This window comes from Dermacentor silvarum, chromosome 2 (genome assembly GCF_013339745.2).
Source record: "Dermacentor silvarum isolate Dsil-2018 chromosome 2, BIME_Dsil_1.4, whole genome shotgun sequence".
In the NCBI taxonomy this organism is placed as follows: Eukaryota; Metazoa; Arthropoda; class Arachnida; order Ixodida; family Ixodidae; genus Dermacentor; species Dermacentor silvarum.
The window spans coordinates 250,419,966-250,434,209 of NC_051155.1; the positions used below are offsets into that span (position 1 = coordinate 250,419,966).

Sequence of the window (14,244 nt, forward strand, 5' to 3'; positions counted from 1 at the left end):
ACTTACTCTTGCACAGGTTCCGAATACTGATTGTCAATCACGAATTCTCGTTGTCTTGCTCAACTATTGAACGTAGCACATCCCGCAATAGTATTCTTCAGATCAGTTCCTAGACTTTGTCGGCTAAGGTCTTCAATCATTTGTTGCGAGACTTAACATGCTATGCACCTCGACGCACGTACGGCGAGGCATTTAGCCGCCACTTCTCGCGTGCACCGGCGGGTCTATATAGACTGTGGCGTTGCAAGCATGCAAGCGCTGTGCGTGACACTCGAAAGGCAATTTTGTTTTAGGGGCGAAGCACCTTAGGGCCGAGCCTTGTCCCTCGTCGTCCGTTGTCCGTCCGTAGCTCTGGTTTGCATGGAGACCGCTAGAAGTGCTGCGGTGCACAAGGGCTATATAAGCGCTGTATATACTGTACACATGTTCAGTATATATATATATGGGGTATTCACGGTTACCCGAATGATCCCCCGGTGCTTCGCCCACTCATCATCATTCACTTCGTGGATATGCGGTGATTTTTTTTTTCTGTGGAGCGATGTTTTCGGGTGGCTAGATATTAACATCGAAATGCTTCTGAGAAAGGATGTCAATCAATAATAATATACCTTGTTTCAATATACCACTATATACCTTGTCAACGCATTCGCATTCGTTCACTTTCGAAAGCGAAGAGTCATAGTTTTTCATACACATTGTTGTATGTTTCAATAGTTTCCTCGGGAAAGAACTGTTTGAGCAATTAAAAAAAATACGCAGATAAGAACCTTCGCAGACGTACGCCAAAGAAAGCTCGCAGGCAAGCATAACATCGAGTCTTTTGATAAGCTCACGCCCCCTATACTTCAGCGTGCATTTGTCAGAAACCTTGCATTCAAGCCGCTCTTACGAAAGGCGCCATACCAACCGTTCAGTGGCACTGCCCGCAAGCGCGTCGTGTTTCGTCCGTATAACGGCGTGCGTGCACAGCCTGTGGGGGCTGACCTCGTTGCAACTTTCTCTGGTTGTGACTGTTACCCTACTGTTCCCTTTGCAGAGGTGGAAGAAGCGATACTTTCGACTCAAGCCGCGGAAACTCTACTATGCAAAAGACACCAAGGTGAGTGAGTTCTCGGTGACAGCGCATCGAACTTGTGCACGTTACAGAAAAATAAAAAAATAACCGATTACAATTGCAATTACTTCATTCAAAAGTGTACTGACTACAGTGACCTATCACGGCCCCACGAAACTAATTCACGATTTAGTCAAAAATAATCGATTGCTTCTACGTTACTTTCCTCTCAACCTTTACTGGCATTGCACAAACACAGTAAATAGAGCCGGCTAGGCTCTTTCAGTGCGTCCTCCGTAGCCCTTCACGTACACGCCGTTTGTCTTGACCATAGCAGTTGCTTTTCAAAATTTTTGTCGGTTATCTTCTCTCATTTTCTGCTCAGCAGCATTTTATTGCATCAGCAGCGGCACTGAAAACTCGCTTGCTCGTTGGAGGGTATATATACGCCGGTGTTAGAACGTACAAACATCTTGCAGTCAAAATCGTGGTTGTTCAATGCCGGGATGCTCTCGTCTGGGTCCGCTGTGAAGCGCAGCGTTTTATCGTTGCTGGGGTCGGGGAAGGCGCAAAAAAAAAAAAAAAAAAAATAGGGCGTCGCCACCCTAAAGTTCCCGCACCGGCTGTTCGCAGTGCCGTCGTGCATTTCGCTGCTCGGGTCTAGTTATTCCTTTATTCGCATACAAGAACTGGCACTGCATTCGAACGGAACGAGAGACCCATGCTGTGCCGAAATGGACGAAATACGAGAAAATAGTTCGAAATTCGTGACGTCACATCGACGAGCCGGCAGTGACGTTTCGACGCGAAGTTCGATAGGTCGGAGATTGGCCTTCATTTTCTGCAGTAGCAATCAATGTTTTCCGCTGAATATATGGAAATGACGTTTCAACAGATTGCATACAGGTCGTCATAATATGGCAGCTATATATGCGCGGTGGTTTTTTTTTTCTTTGTATTTTGTTATCATAATTTTTAAGTCACCCGTGGTATGTAGCACGATTCTAATTTTTGAGCTACATTACTCAGTGGCGTGCGTTCTTTGCACGAGAGATAAAAATCAATATTTGGCTAATGTAGGAATTTTGTCTTATTAACTTTTAAAGTAATTAATAAAACAGTACATGTTTCAATTTACGAATTGAAGCCGGTGATTTCGCAAGTGATGTGCACTTTAACAAATTCTGGGGATGATCGACACCAATTTCGAGGTATGCGTTCCCGATGTTCGCGACCAAATGCTTTAAAGTTCCGGTAATGTTGGAGCTTCAGTGCATAAAAAGCGTTTTGCTCAAAACATATTTGGAACAACAGCGCATTTTTACCGAAAGTTTGACTACGCTTACCTCAAAACTTCGGAATACGTTCCAAGTGAATGTGGCGTGTGAAATCACTGGCTTCAATTCGTCTATTGCAATATGTGCGCTAATGTAATTAGTCAAATTTTCGTTATTATCAAATTGGGCATTTTGAGTTTCAGTGTAAGTAATGTCCGCCTATGCGATTAATCCAGCTAGATTTGTGCTATCCACGGACGACGTTTTCTTTTTTTAATTCTGTTAACGTTAAAATAAAACGCTCGGGGTTACTGTTAGCAATGTCTTCTTGACGGTACAACTACAGTGTTGTTGTTAACCTGACACAGCGCGTGTTATGATACGTCGTTATAACCTCTTCTTGAGGTTTTCATAATTTTGTTTTCTGGCGGCGCAACACTTGCCTTCCTGTCAATACGGCTAAATTTTCGTCCCGTAGCAATCACACGTGTTTCTGTTGACATAACGCGCCTAGTGTTCACGCATCAGGTGCCACCGTGTGAGGACGGAGTCCTTTGCCGCTGCAAACGTTTCTGTCTGCGACGTAAACATCGGTGTTTGAGTTCGGTAAACGAATTCCATCCTTTCTTTTTCTTCGTAACTAAGCTGTTGCTTCTCTCTATTTCTCTCTGGCATTGCATTAGGGACGTCAGGAACGTGATTAAAAACGGTGATATGGGCCTGCTGCCTGCATATTTTACGATCCTACGGTATTATTTTTTTATCTGTGGCTGTCTGTTGCGCCTCAGTCTGTTGCTCTTTTTTTATGTGTATATGTTCGTTTGCTTATTCGTGCCCCCCCCCCCCCCCCTTCCCCCGTTCTGTTCTTTTACACTTTGTGTGTGTTCGTCTGTTCAACCGATTTCTTTGTTGTCCGCTTGGCCGGGGTAACTTCACCGCGCACTTTGCCAGATGCAAATGTAAGCCGACCTTCGCTCGTATGCACTATTGATTGCGAAATTCAATAATAATAATAATAATAATAATAATAATAATAATAATAATAATAATAATAATAATAATAATAATAATAATAATACGATAAATATGGGAAGCGGCGTCTGGAAATTAAGGCAAGCGCGTCACTGCTCCGTCTATCACTTTAGCAAACAGAAAGGCATCAGAAAGAAACTTGTCCGTATGACATTGAACTTGTGCAGGTTTGATGCTTAAGGCAACTTAACGTGTTACAATAATGATATGCGCTCGCCTTCGATTCATTCTTCTTTCCGGCTTACTTTGCGATTGGAATTCGTGTTCGTTATCCAGTTTAGTGTCGCTGCTTAGGCATGAGCTTAGGCTATAGGTTAATGAGGTATGCCTCCGTTTGCTACCCCCATAGGGGAAAGTGAGCGCTGAACCGCGTGGTGCACGCAGGGAAGCACATCACGTACGTCCGCAGTCACTGAGGCCAGCCCACTTCAGGAACCACGGCATTGCCCGCGTGGATTTTTTGAGCCAGCGACGCGTGTTATGGCCACAGTCTAAAAAAGATATCAGCCTCGGAAGGTGGTCTTCAGCTAGCCAGCTGGCTTAACATGTCCGAAAAAGACCGCGCCGGACGTGGCAACAATACAACGACAGGTCGTGTTCCATCGTTTACTCGCATCTGAATGCATGAAAGAGAGGTCCCGCTACGCGCTAAGCGGGTCCTGCAGGACCTAAATAAAGTTTTTCCAGTCCAGTCCAGGTCCTTTGACGGACACTTATCTGGCCACAGGCCTAGCGCGCTACTCTATAGATGACGTGGCATGGCGTGACACGCGTATACGAGCGCGGAGCACGTACGCGCATAATCTGCGCGTCGCACAGATTAGACGCTAAATGGAGAGCGTGCTATATGGCTTGGCAAATAAAGTTCTGCTAAGGCAAGAATTCAACAGGTTCTGCTAAGGCAAGATTCCAGAATAGCAGCAACACACTAACAAACCAAGAAAGCTAGATTTGAATAATAACTTATTTTATGGATGTTCACGCCTCTCTTTTTATCCATATTATGTATACGTATCAAATAATTATGTAAAAGACTCCACTTCAGAATGGTGAGTGTGACGGGCCAAAACGCGCTTGCGCGGACATCGGAAAAATATTTTTTCCGCTGCCTTCTCCCGTTGCATGGGTGTACTAAGAGGACATTTTTCTCTCGCTAAGGTCGACCCCCCCCCCCCCCCCCCTTCTCCTTCATACGCTTGCACAAAGTGCGCTTTGACTATCGTGCCAACTGCAGTCTCAGAGAACACTACTTGGTTTGGAAGAAGAGGTAAGCTCACTTGTTCATCTAGCGTTTTACGCCATATATCCCTTGTTTTTTCGCTTCGCGTGATTTTGAGATGCGCATTGGCACAGACGCGGCTTCTCGTTGTCGGCATCGCGTGCTACACTATATCTTCGTGCAGCGCATTCACTTGCGTACAAGTCGTTAAAACGCGAGCACGCAATTCAGACGGGAGGAACGTCCGATTCTGACGAGCCGCAGTGTTCGAGAAGTTTTAGGCGCGCACGCTTCGCTTCGTGTCTTCCTCTCTGAAAAGAGTGGAATAGCGGTCGAAGCAAATTTCGAAGTATCTGATTTACTTTGTTGATTCCTCTTTATTTTTTCCCTAACGCGGGGTAAATTATCACACAAAATTGTTCAGTCTGCATTCTTCTGAGAGCGAAAAGAGAAAGAAGCGAAAAATTGAAAGATTTCAACCGGGACCGTTAACAAACTTGTCCTTTCTTTCTATTTATATCCCCAGCAGAGTCATCCCGCGCTCCTGCTTCCTTCGCGTTCCCTTTCCGCTCGATGCCGCTTGGTGAGCTTTTGTTGAGACTTTTTTTTTTTTCTCCGTATGCAGGGCAAGCTCGTGTTACGCGTCTTGTTTACCGTCTCTCCCGGCTGAAGCGCGAAGACAGCCTTTTCCTACAAATAAAGCTCTGCCCACCTTCGCGCGTGATGGCGCTTAAGTTTTTCTTTTTTTATTTCGTTATCGCGTCGTGTGAAAAGCCGCGCGTTAAGTCATAACGAGGCCCGCACGCGTCAGATGTTAGCTGTGCAGGAAACTTCCTGCGCGCGGGACTTTTTTCTCATCCGCAGCTCTTCGTGACGCAGGTTGCCTTCAAGGCGAAAGTTTCGTTATGCAAACTCGTGCTTTCTTCCCGCGCTCGCACACAACCCGCGCTGTCCTGCCCCGTCTAAATCCTTCCGCCACTGAGGAGAGGAGGAAAGCAAGGCTGCAGAGTTGGTTCCCCGTCGTCGTACCCTCAGCATTGAGCGCGGCGGCGTGACCTCGTTACGCGGCTGCAAGAGAGGCGGGAGGGGGGTATTGTTTCTTGGCACGTAAATAACGCGCAGCCCTTTCACGTCTCCCCAATTAGCGGCCATGTTATGCGGAGCCATGGCCTGTGAGGCAGGCGCTTCGACTGTGGAACGAGATGTCGTCTGCTTCTTTCTGTGTGTGTGTGTGTGTGTGTGTGTGTGTGTGTGTGTGTGTGTGTGTGTGTGTGTGTGTGTGTGTGTGTGTGTGTGTGTGTGTGTGTGTGTGTGTGTGTGTGTGTGTGTGTGTGTGTGTGTGTGTGTGTGTGTGTGTGTGTGTGTGTGTGTGTGTGTGTGTGTGTGTGTGTGTGTGTGTGTGTGTGTGTGTGTGTGTGTGTGTGTGTGTGTGTGTGCTGCGCGCGCGCCAAAAGAAGGGAAGCGCAATCGAGGACGGCAGATAACTAGGAGTGATGAAATTAGGAAATTTGCAGGTGGAAATTGGAATCAGCTAGCGCAAGACAGGGCTAATTGGAGATCGCAGGGAGAGGCTTGGTCCTGCAGTGGACATAAAAATAGACTGATGATGACGATGTCTGTCTGTCTGTCTGGTCTGGTCTCGTCTCGTCGTGCACGTTAACAGTAAAAGAAAACTGTCAGAAAGAAACGTTACGCTTGTTCGTGTACCTTTGTGCGAGCCGATTTGCATACGTATTATGCTGCTTCGCCCGTGCGCGAGAGGCACGCGCACAGCGGCACAGGAGTTCTGGCGTGCAGGAGTTGTTACGTGTAAGCAGACGAGAGGCTGCGACGGTGTCTAAAGTATACGCGGAGGAAGCACCTCCTTTGAAGGAAGTACAGGTCGCGAACTATATTCGCGGGTGGACGAGACCCGGCGAAACTGGGCTTACAATACAGGAGCGCCGGTTCCATACACTCCCCGAAAAGGGATGCTGGTCCTCGGATTTCCAGGTGACCTGCTTTCCTTCTAATGTTTTTATCTCAATTGTTGTGTTTTCGTCTCAGTATTGGTCGAGTTTTATCATTTTAATTACGCCGGGCTCGTTAGCGGACAGAGAAAACGCGGTACTCGTCACCGACATGCACCGCCCATCATCACGCGTGTGCTTCCGTGGTCGAGTTTTATCATTTTAATTACGCCGGGCTCGTTAGCGGACAGAGAAAACGCCGGTACTCTTCACCGACATGCACCGCCCGCATCACGCGTGTGCTTACGTGCGTGTGTGTTAACATAGAGCGCGCTTGTTTAAAGACGTTGCTTTAGCTGCGCCCCTGCATTCGAGCCCTTTGAAGTGGGACTCAACGGACACTTCTTTTTAGGCCTTTGAGTGGAGAAAAGAGAAAGATGAAATGTCAAGAAAAAGGAACCGGGGGAGGGGTTTGTTGTCAAAAAAGTTTTGTGAGTTCCGCGCGCTCTACTTGGTTCGCTTTTTTGTGAGTCACATTGTCGGTGTTTTGGTATGTAAGAAGCTGTGCGGGGAAGACTGAACATTCGGCGCGAACTACTTCTTTATTTCGTGTTGTTGTTTCTTCTGCACAAGGGGCACATACCCACAGCAGTCTTTATTTTCTCTATCCTCCTTTCTGCGGGCCCTTCCAAATGTAGTTCCTTGCGCGGAGTTATCTATACAAGTCATTGAGTTTCTATGTTCGACGACCTTGCCGTTCCTGGTGAGTGCAGCGCGTTGTACCCTCATGATTAGTATGCATACGCCAACGAATTTTTAAAAAGCGAGCTCGTAATGGATCGGCCCTGCGCAGATGGTTTTCCGCGAACGTTCCCTCGTCGCGATCGAAAAGAAGGCTTCCCGCTTGACCGCCGTTCAGCGCTGCTTTCGAAGATCTGGCGACGACCCACAATGGACGATCCCGCTTGCCCCAAAGCGAGCAGTGCGGCTGCAAGGAAAGAAATGCGTGGAAAGGAAAGGCATGTGCGCCTAGAGAAAAGGCGAGGACAAGCGAGGCAGTTGCCCTTCTACGCTGCGTTGTCAGCGGCTCCTCTTCGAGGCAACCACAGCAGGCATATTATATATTGCGAGGCGCGCCGAGAAACGCGTACGCAGCGATATGTCCCCCTTTCTGATTCTCACTTGCTGCGTCTTCTCGAGAATTTGTTCTTGCACGATATAGTGGCGACAAATGATTTCCCGCCACCCCGCTTTGTTGGTGTGTGTTGTCACTGCTTTCGCCGCCCCACTTCTTTCCCGCGCGCGCGTCTCGCATTTTTTCTCATTTCCGGCGCCCATCTCGCTCGTGTAACCTCGGCCCACGCTGCACTTTGGGACGCGGTGTGCGTCGGGCGTTTCTTCCTCCCGAGAACAGAATTCGGCTCGACTCGCCTTCTCTCTCGTCTTCCTCGTTCCTTTCTTTATATTCTATTTTTTCTTTCCTTGTCCCGTTTCCCTGACCCTGCTATTTCGTCCCTCATAACCGGATTGGGTAATTGCGACGGCAGTACTTTTGATGCGGGCACTTTGGATCACTCAATCAACCGAGTCCGTCAGAACAGTTATTGTTCAAATCTCGCTTTGTTGGTGTGTTTCTATTCACGACCGCCGCGGTCTGGAATCGAACCCTCGGCCTCAGCTGAACTGACGCAGATTATGCGCGCATGTGCTCCGCGTCCGTATACGCTTGCCGTGTCATGCGTCGTCCATAACACGCTATGCCGATGAAAACGCGCCGACTGGACTTTTCCCGGCAGCGTCGGTAAACGATTTCCCGTAAAATGCGTCCGTAGTTTCATTCCGCAGCACTGCAATACCGCGCCGACATATCGGATCGAACACAGGGCTCGTTGCAACGAAAACATTAATGTGCAAAAAATAAAACTGCTGCTTCAATATACTGCCAAAACACTGAATGACAGAAAAGCAAAATATCTAACTGTCATGTAGGCTTTAGCCGTGAAACAAAAAACAAAAAAAAAAACGAATTTGTCGCCACTTCATTTCTGATGAGGGGCAACAGTAACAAGACCTGAACAGTCGTTTCTTGCGAAATATTTGATTCTGAATATTCGAAAATACCGAATAGTTACTTTTCAAATAGGAATACACAATTAGTGTGTAATATTCGATTTTGTAACCAGCCGTGGTTGCTTATTGGCTATGGTACGTGTTCCATGGGCTGCTAAGCACGAGGTCGCGGGATCAAACCCAGTCACGGCGGCCGCATTTCCATGGGGGCGAAATGCGAAAGAACACCCGTTTACTCATATTTAGGTGCACGTTAAAGAACCCCAGGTGGTCCAAATTATGCCGCGATACCTATGAGGCACTACGGCGTGCCTCATAATCAGATCACGGTTTTGACATGTAAAACCCCAAATGTCTTTATTTGATTTTGTATTCGAAACTTGCAATGCCATCCCAATAATATAGGGGTGTTCATTCTCAAATTTTACGGAATTTTAAAAATCGCCTGTGGCAGATAACGTAATTTTTGTTCGGAGCTGTATTATTCAAAGAGGTGGACATTACTATCCCGAAAAATCGAAAAATATCTTCAACTAATTAGCAAAAAATACAAATTAACTTAATGAAATACCTTACGCACATATGGCACTTTACGATTTATAGCCGGTGAGGTTGCACGACGTATCCACTTAACATGCATCTCCAGGATGACACCAGTTTATTTCCCAATGTGTGGGACGAAATTGGCGTTTCAGTTACTTTTGTGCTTCAGTGCATAAAGGAGCGTTTCGTTAAAGAAGCAAGTGGTACAACGTGTGATGGCGCGTAACTCCAAACTGGTACCATTCTGGAAATTCATTCCTAGTGGATACGCCTTGCAAATTCAATGGCTACAGTTCGTAAACTGCAGTTATGTGCCACGAAGTAATTAAGAAGTTAGTGATTGTATATCTAGTTGATGATGTGCTTCGATTGCTCGTGCCTGTCCGCCTCTGAATAAACCAGCTCAAGTATCGGCAACAGGCAATTTTGCGAAAGGAAGCTTTTGCGCCGCCGTCTCCGTCATTAAATGTAGGGAAATTTGCCGGTGTGAGGAAAATGTTCTCCGGTCGCAGTTTTCGCAGTTTATTAAAAAAAACTGCGAGAAAAAAAAAAAAAAAAAAAACTACGTCCGCGACAGGACTCGAACCTGCAATCTTCTGATCCGAAGTCAGACGCCTTATCCATTAGGCCACGCGGACGGGACGAACGAGGCGGCATTATCGGTGTAACGCATCGGGGGGAGCAACGCGCATGCCCCGTCGGCAGAAGTGGAACGTAGCTGCCGTGCATTCCTCGCTTCGCGCTTATTATGGGCATGTCCCCTCCCCCACCTAAAAAGAAAAAGGGACTCTTTTGTTGCCATATGCCTCTGGTCACAGGAACCGGTTGGCTGCCAGACGTTTCTGCCCAGCATTTAGCCCAGCCCCTGTTGGGGCGCTCCGCGCGGACGCGCACGAAACCCGTGCGGGGTAGCAACGATTCCATTCGAGCGAAAGGAACACCATATGCGTTGACGAACTGCCGCGGCGAGAGTGAAAATTTCATGTTTCGCGCACGGAAAGCAAACTTGGCAGTTCAAGAAAAATCTTCCTGTTCACTGGATCAAACCCGCTCGGTTTTTTTTTTTTTTTTTTTTTTTTTTTTTTTTTTTTTTTTTTTTTTTAGTCAGGAGAACAAGCATTCTGCGTACGGCATTCTGCATACGGCATTACACTATAGTCAAGTGAATGGGCCGGACATTTCCTCGCCACTGCTTCCGACGCGCCCCTATTTCGGGCGCGTTCACTTGACGCCGGGTTGTGGCTGTGGCTTAACTCAGTTTATGCCTGGGTGTGCATAGCGAGAGGTATGGTTATGCCAAAGTATTTCGCAAACGTCACACGCAAATTCAAACTGTCTGTACAGTCCGTTTGGAACATGCGCGTCGCACTTGAACTTTCAGCCAGCCGAATCACATGGTCCGTCACACGGCGAGCCTTCACGTCCTCCAACTGCGTTGTATCGGCGGCTAGGCACGGCGCTCTCCGAGCTGCATTACTCTGCCGTCTCTGTTCGATCTGTCCCCGCAGCTCGTTGCCTCCTGGTTTCATTCCGTCGTTGATCCGCGGCCCTGGCACGAGAATCCGAACTAGACGACTAACTATCCTCATCTGAATGCACTCGCTTGGCCGCTTCGTACTTACGACGCTTCTCGAGGTGTGTGCCTCGTTCTTCCTCCGTCTCCTCGGCTTGCTGCCTCCTCTTGGATTCGTTCCGACGACGAAGCCCGGCTTCTTTCAGTCGCTCCGACTCACTTTCCATATCTGCCGACGAATCCCACCGAGCCGCCCCTTCTATATCAATGCCTCCTTTACTAGGAGGCATTGTCTATATATACGATGCAACGCCGGCTCCTCCGGCGATGCAACGCCGGCGGTTGCTAGGCAACGGCACAGCTCGCGGTTTCACCGGCTCCTCCTCTGACGTCATGCCAGATGACGCGCGAAACGGCGCTGCCAGCTGCGGCGGTTGCTAGGCAACGGCTCAGCTCGCGGTGCGGCCACTGACCACAGCGAAACGGCGAGAATAAGGCCAATGTAGCTCTCGCTACAAAATGAAATGGGTGCGCCGATGCCGGAACACTAAAAGTACGTTGGAAGTGTACTCCCATCTGGTTGCCGCGCGTTGTGCTTGTTCCAACACTGCTTGGAATAGGTCTCGGCTGCAGTGGATTAACACGCAAGAATGTTTGGGCAGTGACCATTTTGTTATATCCACTACACTACACACAGGGCCCACTAAATAGCAGGGGCGAAAGCTTGCAATTGTAGAATGGGACACTTTTAGGCGGATTGAACACGAAGGCGAAGGCACTGACACATGCAAGAGTCCACCAGCATCGACATCGATGAGTGGACCTCAAAATTACATAGAGCCGTCAAGGAAGTTGCTAAGGAGATCATCCCCCAAGGAAGCGGCTCTAGAGGCAACCGATAGCAAACTCCTCCGTCTGTGGCAAGCGCGTAGCAGCCTACAGGAACGGTGGAGGAAGCAACGGCAGGACCACAATTCAAGACGGAGAATTGCGAGGCTCGATACGGACATCGAGGCCCACGCCAGTTGATTATCCCGGCAACAGTGGGAATCCACTTTCAGCAGCATAGAGGGCAAACTGGGGTTAAGTAATACGTGGAATCTCCTTCGATGTCTCGACCCGCACAACACTAAGACAGTTCAGGGACAAAACTTTACCAAAAGCGTACATGAGTACTCGGGGGCCACCGGGGAAATATTAAACAAAATTAAAAGTCGGTATATTGGCAATGCACAGAAAGAGACACAGAAATACTACACAGGTAAAGCGAACCCCTCTTTAGATGAGGATACTGCTGAGACTGAAGTGAGGGCGGAAATTATGCAGTTACGCACAAAATGGGCGCCAGGGTCAGATGGTATCACCAACAAAATTCTACGAAATTTCAATGTTGAATCGATCACGGTCATCACTAAATATATGAATAAGTACTGAGCAGAGGGATCAATACCGCAGCAGTGGGAAACTGCACACGTTGTGATGGTCCCGAAACCTTGCAGGAAACTCCAAATTGAAAGTTTCCGGCCTATTTCTATAACATTGTGTGTCAGGAAGTTGATGGAGCACGTAGTCCTTCGCGTCTCCAAAATTACATGGAGGGCCGCGGACCCTCTCTCTAGGAATGGGTTCATACCACAGCTCTCAACGCAAGACGTCCTGCTCCAAATTAAGCATCAGATCACCGATGCTAGAGGCCGGGATACAAGACATAAAGCCATCTTGGGCGAGGACCTCACGAAAGCCTTTGATAACACAAAACACAGTGCGGTTCTGGAGAATCTCCGGGATTTGGGGGTGGGCCATACGGCCTACACCTACATTCTGGACTTTCTCTCGAACCGTACTGCCAAAATCACCCTCGGGGATCTTCGATCAGAAAATAAAGTTATGAAGTAGGTGTACACCGCAGGGCTCGGTCTTATCCCATTTTCTGTTTAACGTAGCAATGATCGGCTTGTGAAAAAATCAGGGCCTCAGTCACGGTCGCTATGCCGACGACGTCACTCTTTGGGTGGCGGGTGGCAGCGAGGCAGATATTGAGGGCACATTACAACACTCAGTGAAGGCAGTCGAGAGCTACGTTACAGAGATGAAACTTAGCTGTTCGTCGCAGAAAGCTGAGCTACTGCTGGTCGGAGGGGAGGAATACGGAGGGCCTCAAGAACAGCACACACCAAACAATAAGATTAATTAAGAGAATAGCCAATGGACGGTATGGCATGAGGGAGGCTAATCTGGTTCGCCTGGTGCAGGCCTTCGTCATTAGCCGTATCGTCTGTGCGGCACCTTACCTAATATTTGGAGCCGCAGAAAAGAAGCTTGAAGCCCTCATTAGGAGGGCATATAAGCAAGCGATCGGCGTGCCCCTCACTATGCACCCAATGACAGATTAGGCATGGAGGAAAGAAACAAAATAGGAGAGGCCCTGACGTCACGTTTATGAAGCCGAAGTGCAGCCATGTTGGTGTGCCATCCCCTTTGCGCCTCCAATCAGCTCGCCGGAGCAGATAGGCGCGAGCTTTGAACTTGCATTGTGACGAGCCGCCGCAAGTGTGTGCTGCCGATGTGCGTCAAAACGAAGCCTACGAAACGTCTATAACAGTTTTAGTGATGCAGACGCGCTCCTGTGTTTTTCCGTGGCACGTTGAAGACGACGACGAAGACCCACGCCGTCAACTGTCTCTGTTGCTGGCTGACACTCGCACTCACAGACCCAAAACACAACTTTCAAGCTTACACGTTACACTCTAAAGTCAGCTTTTTTCGCGAACAAAATGTGCTGCGAGATAGACACCGACGGAAAAATGTTATCTCACTTTTCAGAGGCCCAGAGCAGCAGCGAGAGCTTCACGGGCATGGTTGCTATGACAGACGTTTACGTTTTGGGGTACTAGTCCCAGTGCTCCTTTGCGAAATACAGCATGTGACTTCCGCCACACTTTCTTCAACACGTCCGTGCTGGCCGGGGCCTCCCCTGCGCTTTCCTTCTTCCATGGAGTTAGGTATACATAACACTTTAGACGAATTAATAGAGGCTCACACAATATCTCAATATACCAACAGGCTGACACTAAGTCCACCTGGACAACACATACTTAGCAAACTACACATACACTATAGATATACGAAGAACAGCACAGTGCTAACAAAAATATCCCTAAGCAAATAATTAAGGAAGGATGTCCGTACCCCCCGATACCAAAACATGTACCCCGAGTATCACAAAGAGCGCCGGAAGGCTAGGGCTCGTCATATCGAGCACACGTATCAGGCCGTGGAGGGCGTGGTCTATGTGGACGTCAGATGGATATGTCTGAGGGGTGGAAAGGGGGCAACTCGTCAGCGGGACCGTCACCACAGACAACCCTGAAACAGCAGAGGATGCAGCGATCGCATTGGCAATTGCATCGACAACATGAAAATTCATTATCAGTGACTCAAAGATCGCTGTCTTTAACTTCGCCAAGGGTCGCATATCCACGGAGAAATTTAAAAAAATGACCAGCGACGGCGCGGGACGATCCATGTCGCACTAGCTCGCTTCCCGTTAACGAGGCGGCTCACACCCTAGGACTTACTCGCCG

The 14,244-nt window shown here is 48.3% G+C and overlaps 1 protein-coding gene and 1 non-coding gene across 5 annotated transcripts in view; one reads left to right on the plus strand and one right to left on the minus strand.

The window, feature by feature from the left end:
- Positions 1-14,244, plus strand: part of LOC119443125 (diacylglycerol kinase eta-like) — a 307,015-nt gene that overhangs the window by 190,588 nt on the left and 102,183 nt on the right. For all 4 annotated transcript variants that reach the window (XM_037708278.2, XM_049662589.1, XM_049662588.1 and 1 more), the window contains one exon: positions 1,040-1,102. In XM_037708278.2, coding sequence (XP_037564206.1) covers positions 1,040-1,102 — 63 coding nt within the window. The remainder of the gene's footprint in view (positions 1-1,039; positions 1,103-14,244) is intronic.
- On the minus strand, positions 9,713-9,785 carry Trnar-ucg (transfer RNA arginine (anticodon UCG)). Its single transcript has one exon. It is a non-coding gene; the product is annotated as a tRNA-Arg (tRNA).